Source organism: Bos taurus, chromosome 26, assembly GCF_002263795.3.
Source record: "Bos taurus isolate L1 Dominette 01449 registration number 42190680 breed Hereford chromosome 26, ARS-UCD2.0, whole genome shotgun sequence".
Lineage (NCBI taxonomy): Eukaryota > Metazoa > Chordata > Mammalia > Artiodactyla > Bovidae > Bos > Bos taurus.
In genome coordinates this window covers 21,842,553-21,862,567 of record NC_037353.1, presented here as the reverse complement: position 1 = coordinate 21,862,567, position 20,015 = coordinate 21,842,553, and the positions used below count along the sequence as shown (strand labels likewise).

At 55.1% G+C, this 20,015-nt stretch overlaps 1 protein-coding gene across 2 annotated transcripts; it reads left to right on the top strand.

Moving 5' to 3' along the window:
* Nucleotides 1-957: 957 nt before the first annotated feature.
* Nucleotides 958-19,991, top strand: PDZD7 (PDZ domain containing 7). Of its 2 annotated transcripts, XM_059882023.1 has the most exons (17): nt 958-1,274; nt 5,885-6,025; nt 6,336-6,510; nt 7,302-7,478; nt 7,715-7,862; nt 9,030-9,090; nt 9,466-9,867; nt 10,304-10,501; nt 12,106-12,165; nt 12,478-12,528; nt 13,127-13,302; nt 16,616-16,707; nt 16,833-16,924; nt 17,076-17,147; nt 17,642-18,223; nt 18,523-18,623; nt 19,034-19,991. In XM_059882023.1, the coding sequence occupies exons 1-17, from the start codon at nt 1,055-1,057 to the stop codon at nt 19,247-19,249; spliced, it is 2,964 nt and encodes a 987-aa protein (XP_059738006.1). In that variant the 5' UTR covers nt 958-1,054; the 3' UTR covers nt 19,250-19,991. The 2 variants fall into 2 exon arrangements, with proteins under 2 accessions (XP_059738006.1, XP_059738007.1); XM_059882024.1 differs by lacking the exons at nt 17,642-18,223; nt 18,523-18,623; nt 19,034-19,991 and adding an exon at nt 17,237-17,413.
* Nucleotides 19,992-20,015: the final 24 nt, after the last annotated feature.

The window sequence follows — 20,015 nt, the reverse complement described above, 5'->3', positions numbered from 1 at the left end:
AACCACCGGCCCCAGCCCAGTTTACAGACGGCAGCCCCAGGCACCCAGGAGAGGTGGTGGGAGGGAGTGACTGGCGGCCTTCCCAGCCAATGGAAGCCCGAGGCTGAGCGGGCCAGCCCTATTCCTGCAGACTTGGCGGGGCGTGGGCGGAGATTCCCGGGCCGCTGCTCTCTTTTCGCGCCTGCAGGCGGGCGAGGCCGGCGGCTGCCGCAAGCGCGAGAAGGTGAGGGGGGACGGGAAGGATGGAGCCCGAGGGTGGGCTGCTGTATTCTGGATTCTGGAACTGCTCTGCGGGATTTGGCCCGAGGTTTTGCGTGGGGTGTTGTGGGTGGGATTCTCAGCAGCAGGTCCCGTCCCCAAGTCTGGTAGAGGTTCATGCACCTCTTTAGACCCAAGAGAAGGGGGGACAGAGGAGACTGCAGCCTGGGGCTTGGAGATCTCTGGGGCCCTTGGCTGCAGCTGTCCCAGGTTCTGAAGTCCCTGGGGGCCTCAGCCCCTGGGACTGGCCCCCAGCCCACATACACAGGAGAGGTGGTGCAGTGAACTGTCCTGGCCCAAATCTCTCACAGTGCTTGCAGCCCTAGGGCCGGCAATAATCCCATCCCCACTTTCTCACCCTCTGCTGAGGACTGGAGACCTGCCTGAGTAGATGACTCAGCTGAGAGCAGGAACTAGGGGTAAAAGAGGTTCTCACCCACCTTGTTGTATAAATGGCTTCAAAGTCCACAGTGGTGCCTGAAATGGGCAGTTCTCTAGCCAGGGGTGGGAGAGGTGAGAGACCTAAGGGTTGAGCAGGATGCTCAAGCCATGGGGAGAGGGGGTGGAGGTCCTGGGGGGCATCAGGGGCAGCATTTACACCCCTTCCCCAATCCCTGCTCTTCCTGTGCAGGCCTGGAGCACCGACTCCTGAGGAGAAGCAGAGGTTGGGGGCTCCCAGTCCTTGAGACCCCGGTTGGCACAGAAGGCTCATGGAGCCCCAGGCGTGGGGGGCCCTCCTCTCGAGGGTCAGCAGGTTCCTTCCGGACCTGCAGGGCACCACTCCAATCTAGCCAGCATGGCACATGGTTTTGCAGTGGGCTTCAACCCGCTGGGTCTTGGAGACCTAAGCTCCAGCTCTCTGAGCTCCCTCTCCTCCCGAGGCCACCTGGGCAGCGAGTCGGGCTCCGCAACACGATATCTGCTGAGAAAGCAACGGCTGCTGAATGGGCCCCACCGTGGAATCCGAGCCTCATCGCCCATGGGCCGAGTCATCCTCATCAACTCCCCTATCGAAGGTGGGGGTAGGGCTGGGAACTACCAGGGTGGGTAGGGGACAGCAGGCTTAAGTAGGTGAAGGGAGAGCCAGCGTGGGTGGGGAGTCCTAGGGATGCAGGGAGAGAGAGGGCCTCTGGTAACCCATAGATTCTTCCTCGTCTATCCTTTTCTCATCTTCAGACCGATTTTTCAGTGTTGCAAGATAGTGGAGAGGTCAGAGCTGGGAGGTCTGGGCATGGAGCCGAAGAAGGGGTGTGTGGTATGCTAGCCCCCAAGTAAGCAAGGCCAAATATTAAATTGGCCTCCTCCCTCCTGTGGATTCTTCCTTTCTCCAGGCTCATCTGAGTATGACTTTTGGGGGATGGGACAGCATGGAGAAAGACATTCTTCATCAACCCGCCCTTTGTGTGCCCAGCTCTATGCTGGGCTGTGGGAGTCAGTGTCCAGATGGACAGACAGAATTAAAGGCTTCAGGTGCAGAGGATGGAGACAAAGGTAGACTGGAAGATGCTCCCTTAGCAAGAACGGGGAGGGGTCGAGGGTCAGCACGGAGCCCAGGTCTGGGCCCCGAGGGAGAGGGACACCTAATCTTATGCAGTTGCTTAGTGCCGTTTCATGGCACACCTATCTTATACCAGCTCTCATTAGGTCCTGAGGGGAACTTACAGGGAACTAAGTCTCAATTTTCACCTTCCAGAAATTTCCAGTGTAGCAGGGCTTGGAGATGGAGCCATGGTAGCAGCTGGTAGTGGGGTAGAGATATCACAGGCAAGGTTGAAATGAAAAGTGTGGAATATGGCAGGTGGGCACTTAGGAGACAGCGTGGTGCAGTGACAGATGTGAGGCGACAAAAAGCCGGTGAACCAGGCAGGACCTTGCCTACCAGCAGGGGAGGGGGCCTCCCTGGGCATGGGCTTTCCCTGAGCAGAACCAGATAAGTATCTCCAGCTGCCCTCCTCTCTCAGCCAGCAGAGTTCCCCTGGCTGGCTCTCAGACTGGACCTTTCAGACCCTGCTGTTCCCTCTGACCTCACTGGGCCCCTCTGTCCCCTGCCCGGCCACAAGGGCAGGAGTGGAATATGCTGCTCAGAGAGCAGGCTTTCCCACGCCAGTGGCCCAGCACGCTCACCCCCGTCGTCCGCCACTCTGGCCTCACTTTCAGGTGAGCAGCAAGGCAGTATGTCATTCTGGACATGAGCTGGAGTCCCCAGATGAACTAGGAGACACGGAGGAGCAGAAGGGAGGCACTGCAGTACAGCTCCTGCAAATCCCATCGTATTAGAATTACACCTAAACCTATACACCTGTACCTCCCCCCGCACACTCCATGCTCGACTATGATGCACACTGTCCCTCTGAAGAGCCTCTTCCAGCAGCTCCATGAGTGCTCTCTCCCTCACCCCATGCCCCAGTGCAGTCAGGAGAGCAGCCTCCCTTAGCAATGATGGAAGGACTAGGGCATCAGTCCAACCAATTGGTCTGTCTGGGTTGGGAGCATGTGAGCTCAGAATTGTCCCCTCTACCTGAGCACAAACATCCCCCAACTCACCACAGGCTGGAGCCCCTCCCCCATGTTATTTTATATGTTATTCTTTAGACCCTTCCAGAGGCCTAACATAACTGATGAGGGAGACACAGTAGAAAGGGGAACACTGCTACCCACATTGTCCTCGAGAGTTCCCACCAGCTCCTCAAACTCGCTGGGTCCCAGAGAAATGGCATTGTCTTTAATCCCAACCAGCCCCTTCTTCTTGCTCTCCTAACTCATTCATTTATTCATTGTTCTGGTTATTATTTCATTCATCAAAAAAAGACTTAGCAGGGACTTCTCTGGAGATCCAGTGGTTAAGACTCCATGTTGCCACTGCAGAGGGCACGGGTTTGACCCCTAGTTGAGGAAATAAGATCCTACATGCTGTGCAGTGTGGCCAAAAAAAATTTTTTTAAAGACTTAGCAAATATCAAGCACTGTGCAACATACGGGGAATACTTTGGTGGAAAGAATTACTAAGTCCCTACCATGATTGACTTCCCTCGTGGCTCAGATGGTAAAGTGTCTGCCTACAATGCAGGGGACCTGGGTTCAATCCCTGGGTCGGGAATATCCTCTGGAGAAGGAAATGGCAATCCACTCCAGCACTCTTGCCTGGAAAATCCCATGGACAGAGGAGCATCTTAGGCTACAGTCCATGAGGTCGCAAAGAGTAGGACATGACTGAGCGACTTCAGTTTTTCACTTTACCATGATTGAGCTTATAGTCCAGTGAAAAGAGAGTGAGAATAAATAATATTACAAATGAACAAATAATGAGAAAGGATGGTAATAATCTTAAAGGTATTAATTTGGATGATAGGATAGAGTAGTGGTTATCAAACTTCAGAATACATCAGAATTGCCTGGGGGCTCATGAAAAGATTACTGGATCCTGCACTCAGAGCATCTGATTCAGTGGGTTTGTGGTAAAACTCCAAATTCACATGTGTGATAATTTTCCAGGGGCTGCTGATGCTGATCTGGAGAGCTCGCTTTGAGACCAATTTTGAGACTCCCTGGGAGGAGGGGGAGGGGCCGTTCTTCAGCAGGATTGCCCAGGAAGTCTTCTCTCAGAAAGTGGCACCCAAGCCAGGAGAACTGGAAATAGGAGGTGGCTTTACGAAGGCCTGGGCAAGAGCACCCCAGGCAGAGGGCACACAGAAAGGACTGGCTGGTGAGAGGAACAGGGAGGAGGTCAGTGTGGCCCAAGGTCATGAGGCCAGGGAGGGTGGCCAGGGGTGAGTGTTGAGAGGTGGGCAGAAGGAAACCAGGGAGGGCCTTATTGGGCATGGAAGGAATGTGCAGCTCCTTCTAGAAGCAGGGGCAGGCATTGAGGTTTTTAATCAGGGCAAAGGCATGCCTGTGTATAGAATGGATTAAAGGAGACAGAGGTGAAAGTGAGGAGATAGTGAGGCTGCTGGGTATCTGGAGAGATGCCTGGTGGCAGGGCTAGGGCACTGGAGGTAGAGAAACTTCCCTCCTCAGGGGCCCCAAGCTCCTAGGCTCGAAACCCAGATTTTGACATCCCCCTGGCCCAGGAAGCTGGCTCTCCGGGAGGGAATGAGGAGAAAGAGAATCGGAGGGCAGGAGAGCAAAAGTCTCCTTGTCTGGGCTGAGAAGGTCCTGGGACCTGTGCAGATAGAATCAGCTAGGAAGCCCCAGTGCCTCTCATGGCTCTGTCCTGCACTGTCCCTGACTGCAGGCTGCCCTTGGGGATTTCTTCCAGAGACACTCTGCTCATGCACTGTAACTTGATTTCTCTTAGATCGAGTGTGTGTGTGTGTGTGTGATTTCCCCTCTCAAACACCTCTGAGTAAGCCTCACCCAAGAACTCTCACCTTCCCACCTGGGACCCAAGTTACCCCTCCAGTCCCCTCACTCTTCTCTAACCAGAAGACCACCTCTGAGCCTTTGCTCACTCCATCCCTTCATCAGTGCCTTTCCCTTCCCCTCCACCCACCCAAATCCCACCTTCCAAGAAGCCTTCCCCAATAGTTCTGGTCCCTAAAGTTCCCCTCCTCTGACTTTCCCTGTCACTGATGGAGAGAACCACTTCTGTGCTCTAGGCGCATGGTGGTGTTTTGGGTTTCTCTCCTCATGTAGTCAAAGAGCTCCTAGAACCCTCACCTCGAGAATCACAGAGTCTACAAGGTAAAAGGAGCCTCAGGGATCCTTCCACAACATCCCAGACAGGGATTTACTATCAGCTTCTATGCCTCCAAATAATGAGGAATTCACTATCTTTCATGGAAAATTCATTCCATTGTCTGCCAGCTAAAGGTTTTAGAGAAAGTTTTCCCTTATTAAATCTCCTCCGTATAACTCCAGTGTGTGGGCTTGGTTCTGCCCTAGGGGTTACACAGACAAAAATATCTAATGCCTTTTATAGAATAGTTCTTCAACTATTTGAAGATAGGCTTGTCTCTGCTGTAAGCCAGAGAGCCTGGATTCCCTCGACTGTGCCTCATAGAATGGAATCTTTTTCATCCATCTGACTCTGAGTGGCAGGGTTTTTTAGAATTTGGCCTGTCCCAGAGAGTATGGGAAACTTAGTAAGGATTACACACACACACACACACACACACCCTACATTATAAAGGAAAGAAAACAGTGTCTTCTAGCATGGAGTTCTGTTCTGCCTGCTCCCACAGCCTTCCTGCCATGATCTCAAAATCACCCAGAGAGGACTCAGAAATTAGCTGCCTAATGGCACCCCACTCCAGTACTCTTGCCTGGGAAATCCCATGGACGGAGGAGCCTGGTAGGCTACAGTCCATGGGGCCGCTAAGAGTCGGACACGACTGAGCGACTTCACTTTCACTTTCACTTGCATTGGAGAAGGAAATGGCAACCCACTCCAGTGTTCTTGCCTGGAGAATCCCAGGAACAGGGGAGCCTGGTGGGCTGCCGTCTATGGGGTCGCACAGAGTTGGACACGACTGACGCGACTTAGCAGGAGCAGCAGCAGCCCACATTTAGGGTCCTGGGTGGCTGTGCCCGGCAACCCAGCCTTTGCAGGCCCCAAGTTAGGGTACTCAGGGACCCTCTGTGCCCAGAATGGGCAGGGGAGTCATGCCTGTGTCCCCACCGCCATCAGCCAACAGTGATGAAAGTGACATCATCCATGCAGTTCGAGTGGAGAAGAGTCCAGCTGGGAGGCTGGGGTTCAGTGTGCGGGGCGGCTCTGAGCACGGCCTGGGCATCTTCGTCAGCAAAGTGGAGGAGGGGAGCAGTGCAGGTGAGCGGGACCCCATGGGTGAAATCCTGGCTTAGGATGTGACCCCCCCCACTTTGGTGGTATGCGGAGCTGTTGGCAGGGATGAGAGGAGAGGACCCTCAGTTTTGGAGGGGCTGATACAGTGGGGAGATGAAAGGGGCTAATGAATAGGTCCTTGGTCCGATGGGCTAATACTCAGACCCTACCTAGGGATCCCAATCTCATCGAAGAAACTGTATCCCAGGGAGCTTCAGGGATGGGAGAGGCTCAGCCTCAACCTGGGGGACTTCTCCCCAGGGGCCCCTGCCCACCACCCCCTCCCCTGATACAGAGCGGGCTGGCTTGTGCGTGGGGGACAAGATCACCGAGGTGAATGGGCTGAGCCTGGAGAGCACCACAATGGGCAGCGCTGTGAAGGTGCTGACTGGCAGCAGCCGCCTGCACATGATGGTGAGACGCATGGGCCGCGTGCCGGGCATCAAGTTCTCCAAGGAGAAGACCACATGGTGAGCAGGCCTGGCCTCCACCCCCAGCCCAGCACCACCACCCAGAGCCATGGTGGGAGAGACCTAGAGTCCAGGGCTTCTGCTCTTCCCATCCCCTGGTACTGGAAACACAGGGATCTAATGGTCTGACCTTGAAACGAGAAAAGGCTGTGTCTTTCCCCCAGCCCTCCTCCCAACGCTACTGTCTCAGACCCCAGTGACCCTGCCCCTCTATGCTGTAGCTGCCGCAGACCTGGAGACAGGGCAGTATCTCTCTCCCCGGCCCAGAGAGGATTTAAAATGGAGCCTGGCAGTTTCGTGTGTGCCTGCTAAGTCACTTCAGTGGTGTCTGACTCTTTGCCACCCCATGGACCACAGCTTGCCAGGCTTCTCTGTCCATGGGATTCTCCAGGCAAGAATACTGGAGTGGGTTGCCATGCCCTCCTCCAGGGGATCTTCCCGATCCAGGGTTCAAACCTGCATCTCTTACATCTTCTGCATTGGCAGGCGGGTTCTTTACCACAAGTGCTACCTGGGAAGCCCAAGCTGTTGCTGCCTTGGGCCTGAGGAAAATATAGTATCCTCCCTCCTGGGCCTGGGGAGGATTTAAAATGGGGCTTGGCAGTTAGAACTGCTCAATAAAGAAAGATTTCCATGGTTTCCCTAATTTGATGAAATCTATGTCCCAGTGAAGATCTCAGGCCCCCCAAAGCAGTTCCTCCTTTCCTGTGCAATTGTCTTGGCTGCTGGGAGGAGAGGGGTGGGTGGTGGTAGATGAGGGCCCAGGCTGAGGGCCCCCTGTGATTGTCCAGGGTGGATGTGGTCAATCGGCGACTGGTGGTAGAAAAGTGCAGCTCAACACCCTCCGAAAGCAGCTCAGAGGACGGTGCACGGCGCATCGTCCACCTCTACACAACCTCCGATGACTTCTGCCTGGGCTTCAACATCCGTGGGGGCAAGGAGTTTGGCCTGGGCATCTATGTGTCCAAGTGAGACTGGGGCAGGGGATGAAACGGAGTCAGGCTGGGACCTGGGGGTGCATCAGCAAGTGGATCCTGGCCAAAGACATGTCCCGGTGACCTAGGTTAGGGATAGGATCTGGAGAGGGGCCGGGGCTCCCCAGGAGGAGGGTCAAGGAGTTTGACCAGGTCATCCCTGTGTTCAAGTGAAGAGTCTGGAATGGGGAATGAAGGAAGGCATCAGATTGCCTCTTTCCTGACCCCAGAGTGGACCACGGTGGACTGGCCGAGGAGAACGGCATCAAGGTGGGAGACCAGGTCCTGGCGGCCAACGGTGTCGGGTTCGACGACATCAGCCACAGCCAGGCCGTGGAGGTGCTGAAGGGTCAGACACACATCATGCTGACCGTCAAGGTGGGCAGGACTGTGGGAGTCAGGGAGAGGACAGACTCTAGGAAGGACTTCCCAGACCAGTCTAGCACCTAATGCTGCCCATTGCTGTGCAACTGGTGAATTTCCACAGCCTCCTGAGAGGCAAGGCAGGCATTGTCCTCATCTCTCTTCACAGAAGAAGGAACTGAGGCTCAGAAAGGCAAAGAAACTCAGGAATCAGTCATTTACACAGCTGATCAGTAGCAGGATCTGGTTTCAGCCTGGCCCCCCCCCACCCCAGGTGCAGTGGCCAGTGCCCCTTTGTATGAGTGGTGGTCTTGGAGGGTAAGGAGAAAATATCCTGCCCAGAAGGTGACGTGGTAGGACCAGGACCTGGATGGTGGGTGTCCTAGGGCACAGGGCAGGACAGAGATTGGATTTCAGGGGAGGTACCTGAATTCATTATTCATGTGGGTCTCACACTTGCCTAAGGATCAAGTCCTTCTCACCCTGGCTCCCACAGGAGGTGATGTCTTCCTCTCCCCAGGCCCCAACCCTGGCCCCTGCTCTGGTCCTCTCCTTTCTGAGCCTTCATCCTTCTCACCATTCAGTGCCTCCTCTGCCATCCCCCCACCACCTCTATTTCCCACCTCTCCTACATCCCATTTGTCCCCTTCCTTCCTCTCAAATTATCCCAAACATTCCCCTTCTCCCACTCTGCCCTCATTCATTCACTCAATACTTTTGAGCACCTACTATATGACAGCCATTATGCCAGGTACTGGGTGACAACAGTGAAAAAGATAGACAAGGTCTCTGCTGCTGGAGGGAAACAGACAGACTAGATGCACGTGGATTGTGACGGCTGTTGTAAGGAAATTGATGGAGAGGTGGGATGGGTTAATCTGGGAAGGCCCTTTTAGCCGGGGGGATCTAAGGAGGAGACACCTGAAGAGCTGGCCATAAGATGAGCTGAAGGAAGAGAATTCAGGCAGAAGACACAGCACGTGCAAAGCCCTAAAGTGTAGAGGAAGTTGGCACATTCAGAAATGAAGCAGGTGGTGTCGCTGGAGTATGATAAGCTCAGAGCAGAGTAATTGGGTTGAAAAGTTGACTCCTATCCTATTGCTCCCGTGTTCTTACCCTCCCTTCCCACTCCCTGCTCACTCACTCCCCTCTGCCCTCCTATCCTCACCATACCCTCCCCAGGAGACCGGCCGGTACCCTGCCTACAAGGAGATGGTCTCTGAGTACTGTTGGCTGGACCGACGTAAGTGACCAGCTCCCCTAGGTTGGAGGGAAAGGGCCCTAAAGTGGAACTGGGTTCTCTGAAGAATAAGTGGGAGGGGCACCAAAATCTCCTCAGGACTCCTGTCTCTGGGCTCCTCTCTAAGAAGTTGCAGGTTCTGATCCAGGCTCTCCTGGGGGCAAGTCCGGGGGTGGTTGGAGAAGTGCCTTGCCTAAGGTCCCGCAACCAGTTAGCAGGACTGCTGAGTAGTGGCTGGTTCCCGAGACCCCATGCTCACAACCTTGCTGCTGCCCAGCACTTCCACTCCAAGCCCATGAGTGGTCTGCAGCCCCAGCAGGGCCTCAAAGCCACCGGGCCAGACCTCTGAGATGTCCCTGCCCTCCCCACTGCCTGCAGTGAGCAACGGGGTGCTGCAGCAGCTGTCCCCCACCTCGGAGAGCAGCTCCAGCGTCTCCTCCTTCACCTCCAGTGCCCCCTACAGCTCGGCCGAGGGCTCCCTGCCCTCGGACCGCATGGATGTCTGCCTGGGGCCTGAGGAGCCCGGCAGCTGGGGCCCGGGCTGGGGGCGGGCGGACACAGCCATGCAGACGGAGCCCGATGCGGGGAGCCTCGTGGAGACCTGGTGCAGCGTGCGGCCCACAGTCATCCTCAGGGACACCGCCATCCGTTCCGACGACCCGCCACCCACCCGCCACCTTGACTCTGCACTCTCTGAGTCCCCCAAGACTGCTCTGTTGCTGGCCCTCAGCCGACCCCGGCCCCCCATCACCCGCTCCCAGAGCCACCTGACCTTGTGGGGTACGTGGGGGACAGGTTGCTGCTGCTCCCCCCAAAAGCTCTGGGTCCAAAATCTGTCTTGCACCCTGTCCTGGGCCCCAAACTTTCCTTTGCACCAGGCTTTGCCCAGCCACAGCTCCAGAACACACTTAGATCCTGCTTTGGGTTCCATTTTAAACTAGTCCTGGGACCCAAACCAGCCCTAACCCAGACCCTCCATCCTTAGGTTCCCAGACCTGTCCACACACACACACACACACACACAGTCCTCACATAGTTGGAGCTGTGGGTGGGGAAGGGGTGGGAAGTTGGAAGAGGAACCCCATCCCCATCTTCATCCCCACCTCCCCACACGGCTGCAGATCCTGTCTGCCCCCGACTCTCCCTTCTCTCTGCCCCTCTCCACACCCCTGCCCCTAGTCCTTCCCTTCTGCCCACCCCTCCCTCCTGTCTGTAGAGGAGAAGAAGCAGCGGAGGAAGGAGAAGTCAGGGTCCCCTGGGGAGAAGGGGGCCCTGCAGCGCTCCAAGACCCTGATGAACCTCTTCTTCAAGGGAGGGCGGCAGGGGCGGCTGGCAGGGGATGGGCACAGAGAGGCCTGGACGCTGGACAGCAGGAGCCCAGCCAAGCCCCGCCCTCGCCTGGACCTGGAGAAAGGTAGGTACACGGGTCAGATGGGAGGACAGAGGAAAAGTCGACTTGCTATTCCACAGCTCTGAGTCTAAATCCCACACTGCCTCATGCTAGCTGTGAGCCACCACCTTGCCCTGCAAGCCACAAGAGTAAAATAGGAGTAATAATACCTGTTGGTGCTAGTGGTAAAGAACCTGCCTGCCAATGCAGGAGATATGGGTTAGATCCCTGGGTCGGGAAGATCCCCTGGGAAAGAAAATGGCAACCCACTCCAGTATTCTTGCCTGGGAAATCCCATTGACAGAGGAGCCTGGTGGTCTACGGTCCACAGGGTTGCAAAGAATCTGACACGACTGAAGCAACTTAGCATACACACACGCAATACTATTTCTTTAGGAATAATGATGAATCAGTGAATCAGTGTATGTTAATCACTTAGTACATGGTCTGACATACAGTAGGTGCTCAGAATATGTAGTGGTCTTTGTTGTACTGCCTCATCTTCCCATTTTCAGACGGGAAAACTGATAAGAGTCAGCACAGACAAGAAGACCTTGGGTCAGATGCCCATGCTCTTGGTGCTCTTGGGAGTCAGGGCACTCCTTTCCTAGGGCATTTGGCTTCATCTCCCCTGGCCAGAGCTCCACAGGCTCTAGCCAGTTCTATTTTTTTATTTTATTTTTATTTATTTATTTTACTTTACAATATTGTATTGGTTTTGCCATACATTGACGTGAATCTGCCATGGGTGTACATGTGTTCCCCATCCTGAACCCCCCTCCCACCTCCCTTCCCATCCCATCCCTCTGGGTCATCCCAGTGCACCAGCCCCAAGTACCCTGTATCATGGATCGAACCTGAACTGGCTTTAGCCAGTTAGAGCAAGGCCATTTCTAAATCAAGGCCCAGGCAGGAGGGCCTAGACAGGCTTCACTCATGTTAAAGGCTTCCTGAGGACTCTTCCAGAAAGAATCTCTTCTCTCTGGTGAGATTCAAAGGCTGGACCAAAAGTGAATAATTTGAGACTCTTGGGGTTGTCTGTGAGAAAAACTTAATTGAAGCTAGCTTTAAAAAGCACTTCTTGGTTCAGCTATGGATGTAAACTGGGTCTAAAGGTTTAAACAGTCTCCTCAGCCACCTGCACTCTTCATCCTTTGGTTCCTCTTTCCCCTGGTTTGTCTTCATCATCTTGCTGGCTTTGCCATTTGAAGGTAAGAAGGCCACTGTCGCTTAGCAACCCGGGGGAAAGAGCCTCTCCTTAAATAGTTCCAGATGATGTCCCAGGCTCTGGTTGGCCCAGCTGGGATCACATGCCCAACACATCACTTGTGACCTGGGAGAGAGAGAGGGTGCTTTCATTGGCCAGCCTGGGTCATATGTCCACCCTGGAGTACAGGGACTGAGAATGCTGGGGGTGGGGGATGGGATGGATCCCCTGGTGAAATCAGGGTGCTTTTTCTAGAAGGGAGAGTGAATGTTGGGTAGGCAAAAAGGGGCTGGGCCCTGCCCCTGCCTGGGTCTCATGAGAGAGACAATCCCTTCAAATCAGGGCAGTCTAACCCCCTCCCTAAACTCATCTCTCTCTTCACAGCCCCCAAGGCCCTTCTCTCTCCTGGTTCTCTTCCCAGTTCTCTGGCTACTCCTCTCCCTCCTTCAGAGGCTCCTCTTTTTCTCTCTGTGCCCTGAAGGTAGGTGATTTGCCCTTGGGGTTCTTCCATCCATTCATATGCTTTCCAATGGACCTCTATGAGCAGGGCACACACTGTGCCCTCTCTTGATCCAAAGCCTTTACTAACTCCCCACTGCCTGTGAATGAAGCTCCTGGCCTGACCTTGGCCTTCAGGACCCACCTCAATAGCCTGGCCTCTTGCTTCCCAGTCATACCACATTGCAGCCTTGAACTCTCCATTCCAGCCCATGATCCAGCCAGTTCTGAGTCCCCAACCCCCATTTTCAGATGGGAGACCAGGGCTACAACTGAGCCTCTTTCTTCTTCTTAGCAGGGGGAGTGGGGCCCGTGCAGAAGTTTGTCACCTGGAGGCTGAGACGTGGTAATGCTTGCTTCCCCCCTCTGAGCCTGGTCTACAATAGAGCTGCAGATGGGGTGCATGTTGGGGGTGCCAAGGGACTTTGGGCTAAACTCATGGTTAAGCATGGGGTATCAGACAGATTGAGAGGTGCACATTAGGGGCAACTAAAACAATTGGACTATGCTTTCTAGAAATATAGGGTTACACATAGATATTAGGGTGCATTTTTTGAGGACTTGGAGCTTAAGCTGGGACTCCCAAAGACAGATTTTTGGGGAGATGAGGGAGGGGGCCTTTCTAGAACTCCAATGGGGACAGACTAGTATGACAGTACATATTCAGGGGGCCCAGGGGCTCTGGGCCAGGGCTCAACTAAGGAGCATACTGGGCTAGGGGTCTAGGATGGGGGCTGAAAGGCCTGAATTGGAACTCCAGTGATGGGCAGATTGCTGTGGGAGACCATGGTGGGGAACATCCGGGTTAGGCTGGGATTCCACCTGGGGAACCTGGGACCCTTAGCCAGTCTATTCTGGAGTCTGACCCCACTGAGGGGAGTCCCTGCCTTGGCTTCTGATGGCTCCTGTCTCCTTCATTGTATCCTTTTGCTCCCGCCCTGCAGACCGGGAGAGGGGTCGGGCTCTGCTCTCTGCCAGGTCTGGGAGCCCCTCCAGCCACCTGCCCAATGTGGATGAGCGGGTGCAGGCCTGGGAGAGCCGTCGGCCCCTGATTCAGGACCTGGCCCGGCGATTGCTGACCGATGATGAGGTGCTGGCTGTCACCCGCCACTGCTCCCGGGTGAGCCACCAGCCCACTCTCAGCCCCAGTACTTGGTCACTCAGTCACCCAACCCCTCACTCATTCAGGCCACTATCTGCTGGCCAGTATCTGGGTTTAACACTGTGAGCCCAGTGGTAAGTAAAGCAGAAGTCACCCCTGTGACATGGTTGCTCAGGAGTGCACACAGACACATGGACACACACACTGAGTTCACGGTCAGGAAGGAAAGATAGATAGTAACTAGAACCTAAGCACCCATAGAGACAAATCATGTGAAGTATTATGAAGGAAAAGGACATGAGAAAATAACCTGAGGCACAAACTAGACGGTGTGGTCTGGGAGGGCCTCCCAGAGGAGGTAATATTTAAGCTGAGGAGAGAAGAAGCCAGACCAGACAGGTGATGAGTTTGGGACCTCAGTCCCTGCAGTCACCTGCTTTGTTTTCTGTTCTCTTCGAAACCTCAGCCTTCCCCAGCTCATGGCTCCTTCCACTTCTGGGTCAGCCATCAGGCCTGGCCTCTCCCCTGTTACCCAAATAAGTAATCTTTTCTTCTCCCAACATACCCCAAGCCTCCCTCAATATCTACACTGTTTCTCACTGTTCCTTTCCACTTCAGACAGAAGCAGAAGTTCCCACCGTAGGGTCAAGGGTAGATTTGAGGGAGTCTTTGTAGCCTGAATGTTGGGGAGACTGTAGGAGGCACAGGTCACCCCCTCCAGGAGAACTGGAAGTCCCTCTCCTATCCTTCTGTCTCAAGAAGCCCCAGGTTTCCTGTGATGGGTTCCCTTATCTGCATCTGCATCAGTGCATGCGTGATCCTCTGTACCAGGGCAAACGGAAGAGTTTCAGGAAATTGTTTGTGGTTCCCCCCCACTCCCTCACCTTGGTCGGGGTGGGGCTGTGTTATGTCTGTGTGATGTGTACTTTTGTTTATCTGGGTTTGTGTTGACTTAACTACATAATTTGGGCTTCCCTGTTGGCTCAGTGGTGAAGAACCCAGCTGCCAATGCAGGAGACACAGGTTCCATCCCTGGGTCAGGAAGATCCCCTGGAGAAGGAAATGGCAACCCACTGCAGTGTTCTTGCTGGGAAATCCCCAGGACAGAGGAGCATGGCGGGCTACAATCCATGGGGTCGCAGAGTCGAGACTTTAGGGACTAAACAACAGCACTGTATGATCGTATCTGTGTGCATGTCACCTGGAGACTGAGGCACAGTAATTCATTCATCCTTTTCCCAATGCTTGGTTTACAGCAGAGCTACATATGGAGATGCATGTTGGGGGCAGCTAAAGGCCTCTGGGCTAAATTCACTTGAGTGTCATGCTCAGCTTAGACTGCCAAGTGGGGCGGAGTGTACCAAGTCTTTGTAAGCCTGTGACTCTGGGCTCAGGCCACCAGGTGGAGCTCTGTGTCAGTTTCTTTGGATGCTGTTCCCCCATCCCTCTGCTCCTCCCACCGTGCCCAGACCAGGAAGACCTCTCCCAGAGCCCGGCAGCACCTAGGGAGCAATGCCCACCACCCAAGTCTGACCCAAGCCCCACCCATACCAAGAGATCAGACCTTTGGGGTAGTGTCCTGGCTGGAATGATTAGTAAAGCTCCCTTAAATGTGTGGTCCTGAACCCCAAGCCTCCCTTCTATCTCCCACTCTGAGCCATCTCCCCATCTCCTGACCAGGCATTATAAACTACCTCTCTGATCACTTTACAAACTCCCCAAACCCCCTTGCAGCCTCTTGTCTTTGGCAGAATAGAGTACAAGTTCCTTATCCTCACATTCAAGGCACTCCCTGATTTGACTCCCCAGCTCACTAACCTCTGCTTTCCCATGGTCACCATATCATCTTCCCCGGGTATAACATGTAACATGATTTATACAGGTTACGACTGCGCAACTCTAGGAGCACCACCTGCACTGTAGTCCCAACCCGCACAGCCTATATGGAGGCCCCTTCATGTACCCTGTGTGCATGTGTGTGTGTGTCCTCTGTCCATGGAATTCTCCAGACAAGAATACTGGAGTGGGTTGCCATGCCCTCCTCCAGGGGATCTTCCTGACCCAAGGATCAAACCCCCATGTCCTGCGTTTTCTGCATTGCAGGCGGATTTTTTACCCACTGAGCCATAGGGGAAGCCCTGTTAAACTTCTATGAACCCATTACTCCACACCACCCTTTCTTCTCAACTTTCTTGTATTTCTTTCATTTATCTGTAAGAGTCAGTGTAAATGCCACCACCTCCGTGAAGCTTACTCTGATCTTCCCACCCCCCTCGGAGACTCCCTCTGTGCGGTCGCCAGGGGTTTGTATTTTACTGGGGTTGGTGGCTCTTTGTCCTTGTGCCCCTACTGCCCGGTACAGGACCCGGCACTTAGTGGATGCTGAATGCAGGATTGTGGACTTGAAGTGTGTGCACATATGTCATTGGTTCTTTGCCATTACGTGCATCTCTCTCCAGACAAAAGGGGGTGTATTGTCGGTATGTGTATGTGTGAGTCCCCGCAACTTTGTGTGTGGTTAATTTCCAGCTATTTATGAATGTCTCGCTCTGGCCACCAGGGTGTGCTGTTTCCCAGTGTCCTGTGCTTGCCAGGGATGCTCTGTGTGTGTCCGTCGTGGCACTAGGGGGCGGTGTGCTATCCAAGTTGGGTGACTCCCAGTATTCAGATTGTCAGTTTGCGACGGTGGGGTGTGGCTGGAGGCATCGGGGCAGTGCCAGGCAGAAATGCCTCCACTGCCCTGGCTAAAGACTGGAGAGACTTTCTATAGGGCCACTCCTTCCCCAAACTCCCCATTCCAGCCTTGAACAAAGCCTAATTTGTCGGTCTGTATGCAGACACAAGCTGGGACAGCCAGGCACACAGCCTAGCCTTTGGCTCAAATTCCTTCCTTCAGCCAGGGAGGTGGGGGTGGGGAGGAGAGTCCACTCCCTGCATATCCTTTTCCGGTACTGTAGTAGGTAGGAGCCAGATTTCTCAATTTTCAATTTCTCTTCACACTTCCTCATCTGTGTGGCCTGGGGCAAAGTCCTCTCTGAGCCTCAGTTCCCTCATCTGTAAAACAGGAATAACTGATGTCACCTCTCAAAGTGGGAGACCATGTGTAAAAGGCCTAGAAAAAGGCCTAAAGCTGTTACTGGTGTTGCTGTTACCGCTCTGTCATTATTATTGCACGTTCCGCCCAGTCACCGAGTAAGACCATCCTGTGGACAGCCCGGGCCTGGGGGAGAACCTTTCCTAAACATGGGGACCCCCGCATGCCCAGGCATGCCCCCTTACCGGGCTCTGGAGGTCCCTGCTGCTACCTGACCTGTGGTGCCTCTCTCTGCAGTACGTGCATGAGGGCGGCGTGGAGGACCTAGTGAGGCCCCTGCTGGCCATTCTGGACAGGCCGGCAAAGCTGCTGCTGCTGAGGGACATCAGGTGGGGAGGGCTTGGGGGCAGGGAGGGGACCCCCGATATCTACCCTAACCTCTCCAGGGTGGAAGCCCCTCCAGACCCCCCTGGAACTGAGCCCTGCCCACACCTCATCTCTTACCCTCCCCCAGGAGTGTGGTGGCCCCCACAGACCTGGGTCGCTTCGACAGCATGGTGATGCCTGTGGAGCTGGAGGCTTTTGAGGCCCTCAAGAGTCAGGCAGGTCAGCAGCCAGGGGACAGGACTGAGGCTCCTGAGCCCAAGTGGGGCTGGGGGTGGGGGGCCTCCCAGGGGAGAGGGGCAGAGATGCCTGGGCCCTTTCAGCTGTGTCCCTCAGGGAGCCTCGTTCCTAACCTGCTCTCCTCTCCAACCAGTTCGGCCTCCTGCCTTGAGACCCACCCGACAAGACACACGACCCAAGCGTCACCTCATCACTCCCGTGCCTGGTCAGTCAGAGTCCCAGAGCACAGGGAGGGGCACACCCCAGGGGGACTCGGGGAGGGAAAATGGGCGTTACATCCCTGTTCCCACATAGGACTTCGTGGCTTCAGAGATACGTGTGGTGTGGTTCCCTGAAGGGAATCCCTCGTCTGCCAGGACCATTTTTATCACGTCCACTAACCATCTGTACTATTATTTACTTACTAATTGGTTTTAAAACCCACTCACTTGTTAAATCATCTCATTCTATGCAATAATCTCTGAGAAGTTACCAGCTTGGTGTGGGAGTCATATTTTTACTCAGACATGATAAGATAAAACTGTAACTATTCCAATAGAAAGTATTAAAATACTTTTGCAATAGAGCTGGGGCAGTGTTGTAACACTGCCGTAAGAGCACCCCCAGGTCTCCCTACCCCCACACAGTGAGGACTGGGCTCTGGCCAGGCAGTTTGGGCTGTTGAGGAGAGGGCGGCCTGACCTTGGCCCTCTTCTCCAGACAGTCGTGGTGGCTTCTACCTGCTTCCTGTGAACGGCTTCTCAGAAGAGGAAGATGATGGGGAGCTGAGGGAGCGGCTGGGGGGCCTCCAGGTCTCCCTGGGTGCCTCTGTCCCCTGCCACCCTCATAAAGGGATCCCCCCTCTCCAAGACGTGCCAGTAGATGCCTTCACCCCATGCCGAGGTGCCTGCACACCCCCTCCTCAGCCACCTCCCGTGGCTCCCCGGCCCCCAAGGCCTAACTGGCTGCTGACCGAACCGTTGACCCTAGAGGACCCTCGGCAGAGCCGGAGCCAGGGCCCAGCCCAGAGCCGCAGCCGGGGCCGAGGCAAGTCCCCCGGCCGCAGGCGTTCGCCATCCCCGGCACCCATCCCCACTCCCAGCACAGCCAATGGGTGTTACCACAAGCCTCGGAAAGCCAGGCCCCCTCTGCCACGACCTATGGATGGGCAGGTGGCCAAGGCAGGGGGCGGTCAAGGGCCCTCTGAGAATGGAACTGGCAGGACAGCTGAGGAGACAGCCATGAAGGTCCCTAGTGGGGAGCTGAGGACGGTCACACTGTCCAAGATGAAACAGTCCTTGGGTGAGTCCCGGCAGGACTGGGCCTGGTGGGGGGTGGGGGCTCAGGTGTGGGTGAGGTTGGTGGGCTTGGTTTTGGGGTGTGACTTGGGGACCTGGGACAAGGGAAAGAATCAGGGTATAGTTGGGAAGGTCTAAATTTGGGAGGCTTGGGGTTAGAGTGAGTTGAGGATGGAGTAGTAGTAGAATCTGGGGGTTGGCTTGGGGGGCTCTCTATTTGGGGATGGGTCCTGGGTTCTCCAGGGAGCTCTAGGCTTTAGGCATGTGGCTGCACTGTCACCCAGCATTTCTCCCTCTCACTAGGCATCAGCATTTCTGGGGGCATTGAGTCCAAGGTACAGCCCATGGTGAAGATAGAAAAGATCTTCCCCGGGGGCGCCGCCTTCCTCAGCGGGGCCCTTCAGGTGGGTGAAGGGCACCCAGACCCACTCTTTAGGCCCAGATCTGAATTCTGGCAGGGGGCAGGACCAGTGCATGCTCATCTTCCAGCCAGACATGTGTAGACTAGGTCGTGGGAGGAGGCTTGGAGCAGGGGGTTAACCTGCAGGTTGAGCAGACCTAGGGGAAAATCTGTGCCCTTGTGCCAGCCTGGGCCTGAGGGTGGCCCATCCTGTTCCACCCCTAGCCCCAAGGGACAAAAGGCCATTGTCTGTGCCCCACCCTGCCCCCATCGGGCTCCGGGCACAAAAGTCCCATTGTCCATCCCCTCCGCCCAGTTGGGGAGGAGTGTCCCAGCTGGTGGAGGTGAGAGGTTGGGGGTGGGGTGGGCTTGACCTGAGGAGGGAGGTCTGTGATTCTCCCACCCCCATCCCAGGCTGGCTTCGAGCTTGTGGCCGTGGATGGAGAGAGCCTGGAGCAGGTGACGCACCAGCGGGCAGTAGATACCATCCGCCGGGCCTATCGAAACAAGGCTCGGGAGCCCATGGAGCTTGTGGTCAGGGTCCCCAGGCCTGGCCCACTGCCCTTGCCCTCTGACTCGTCAGCCCTCAATGAACAGCGGCTTCCTGCTGACCATTCCCCTGCCCACTGACCCCTTGATGGCACTCCAGCTGCCTCCCAGAACTTCCCATTAATGCCCTTCCCACCCAAACCCAGACCCCTCCTGCTGACGCCGGGCTTCTCCAGCTGACCCCAAGCCCAGGCCTCTCTCCAAGCCTCCTGCCTCCTGATACTAATCCCAGGTTCTCTTCAGTTATCCCATAACTCTTCCCACTGACCTCGGAGAATCCTCCTGCCATCCCCCAGACCTTACCTACTAATCTCTTTAGGCTTCAGGAACCTCCCACTCCTGCCTGCCTTGCTTTCTCCACACGGGTGGCTCAGATCCCCTCCCTCGCGTCTCCCTCCCCAGTTGTCACTAAGGCTCTACCTGTTCCAGATAAACTCAGTGTCAAGGACAAGGTGCTACTGGGTAGTCGTGTCACCAGCTCACTGCCCCCAACTTCCCAAGACAGGAAGGGGACACCCAGGGTCTGGAGTTGGGGATTGGTATGCACTTTCTCATGATTCCCCGAAGCAGTGAGGGACAGGGACTTTCAGAGATGGCCCTCCACGGGGTCACCACATCCAGCCCCCAGCCCCAAGCAGTGTTCTGTTCAAGGGAGAGGAAGGTCTTTTCTAGTTTCTCAAACCCTGAGAGCCCATTTCATGTTTTAGTCCACTAGGACCTCAGATTTTCTACTGGATTTGCCCTTCCCCATCACCCTTTCCCTACCGAAGATCTCTGTGAGGGGTATGGGGATAGCCATCAAATAAAAGGGCAAGGAGGTCAAGCAAGTTCCCCTAATCTTTATCCA

Excerpts from the sequence above, each read along its gene's own strand:
- PDZD7 (XM_059882023.1), top strand. The coding sequence starts at position 1,055 with ATGGCACATGGTTTTGCAGTGGGCTTCAACCCGCTGGGTCTTGGAGAC. Across the intron at positions 12,166-12,477 it reads TTTCTCTCTGTGCCCTGAAG|CAGGGGGAGTGGGGCCCGTG; the intron begins GTAGGTGATTTG and ends TCTTCTTCTTAG. Across the intron at positions 18,624-19,033 it reads TCCTCAGCGGGGCCCTTCAG|GCTGGCTTCGAGCTTGTGGC; the intron begins GTGGGTGAAGGG and ends CCCCCATCCCAG.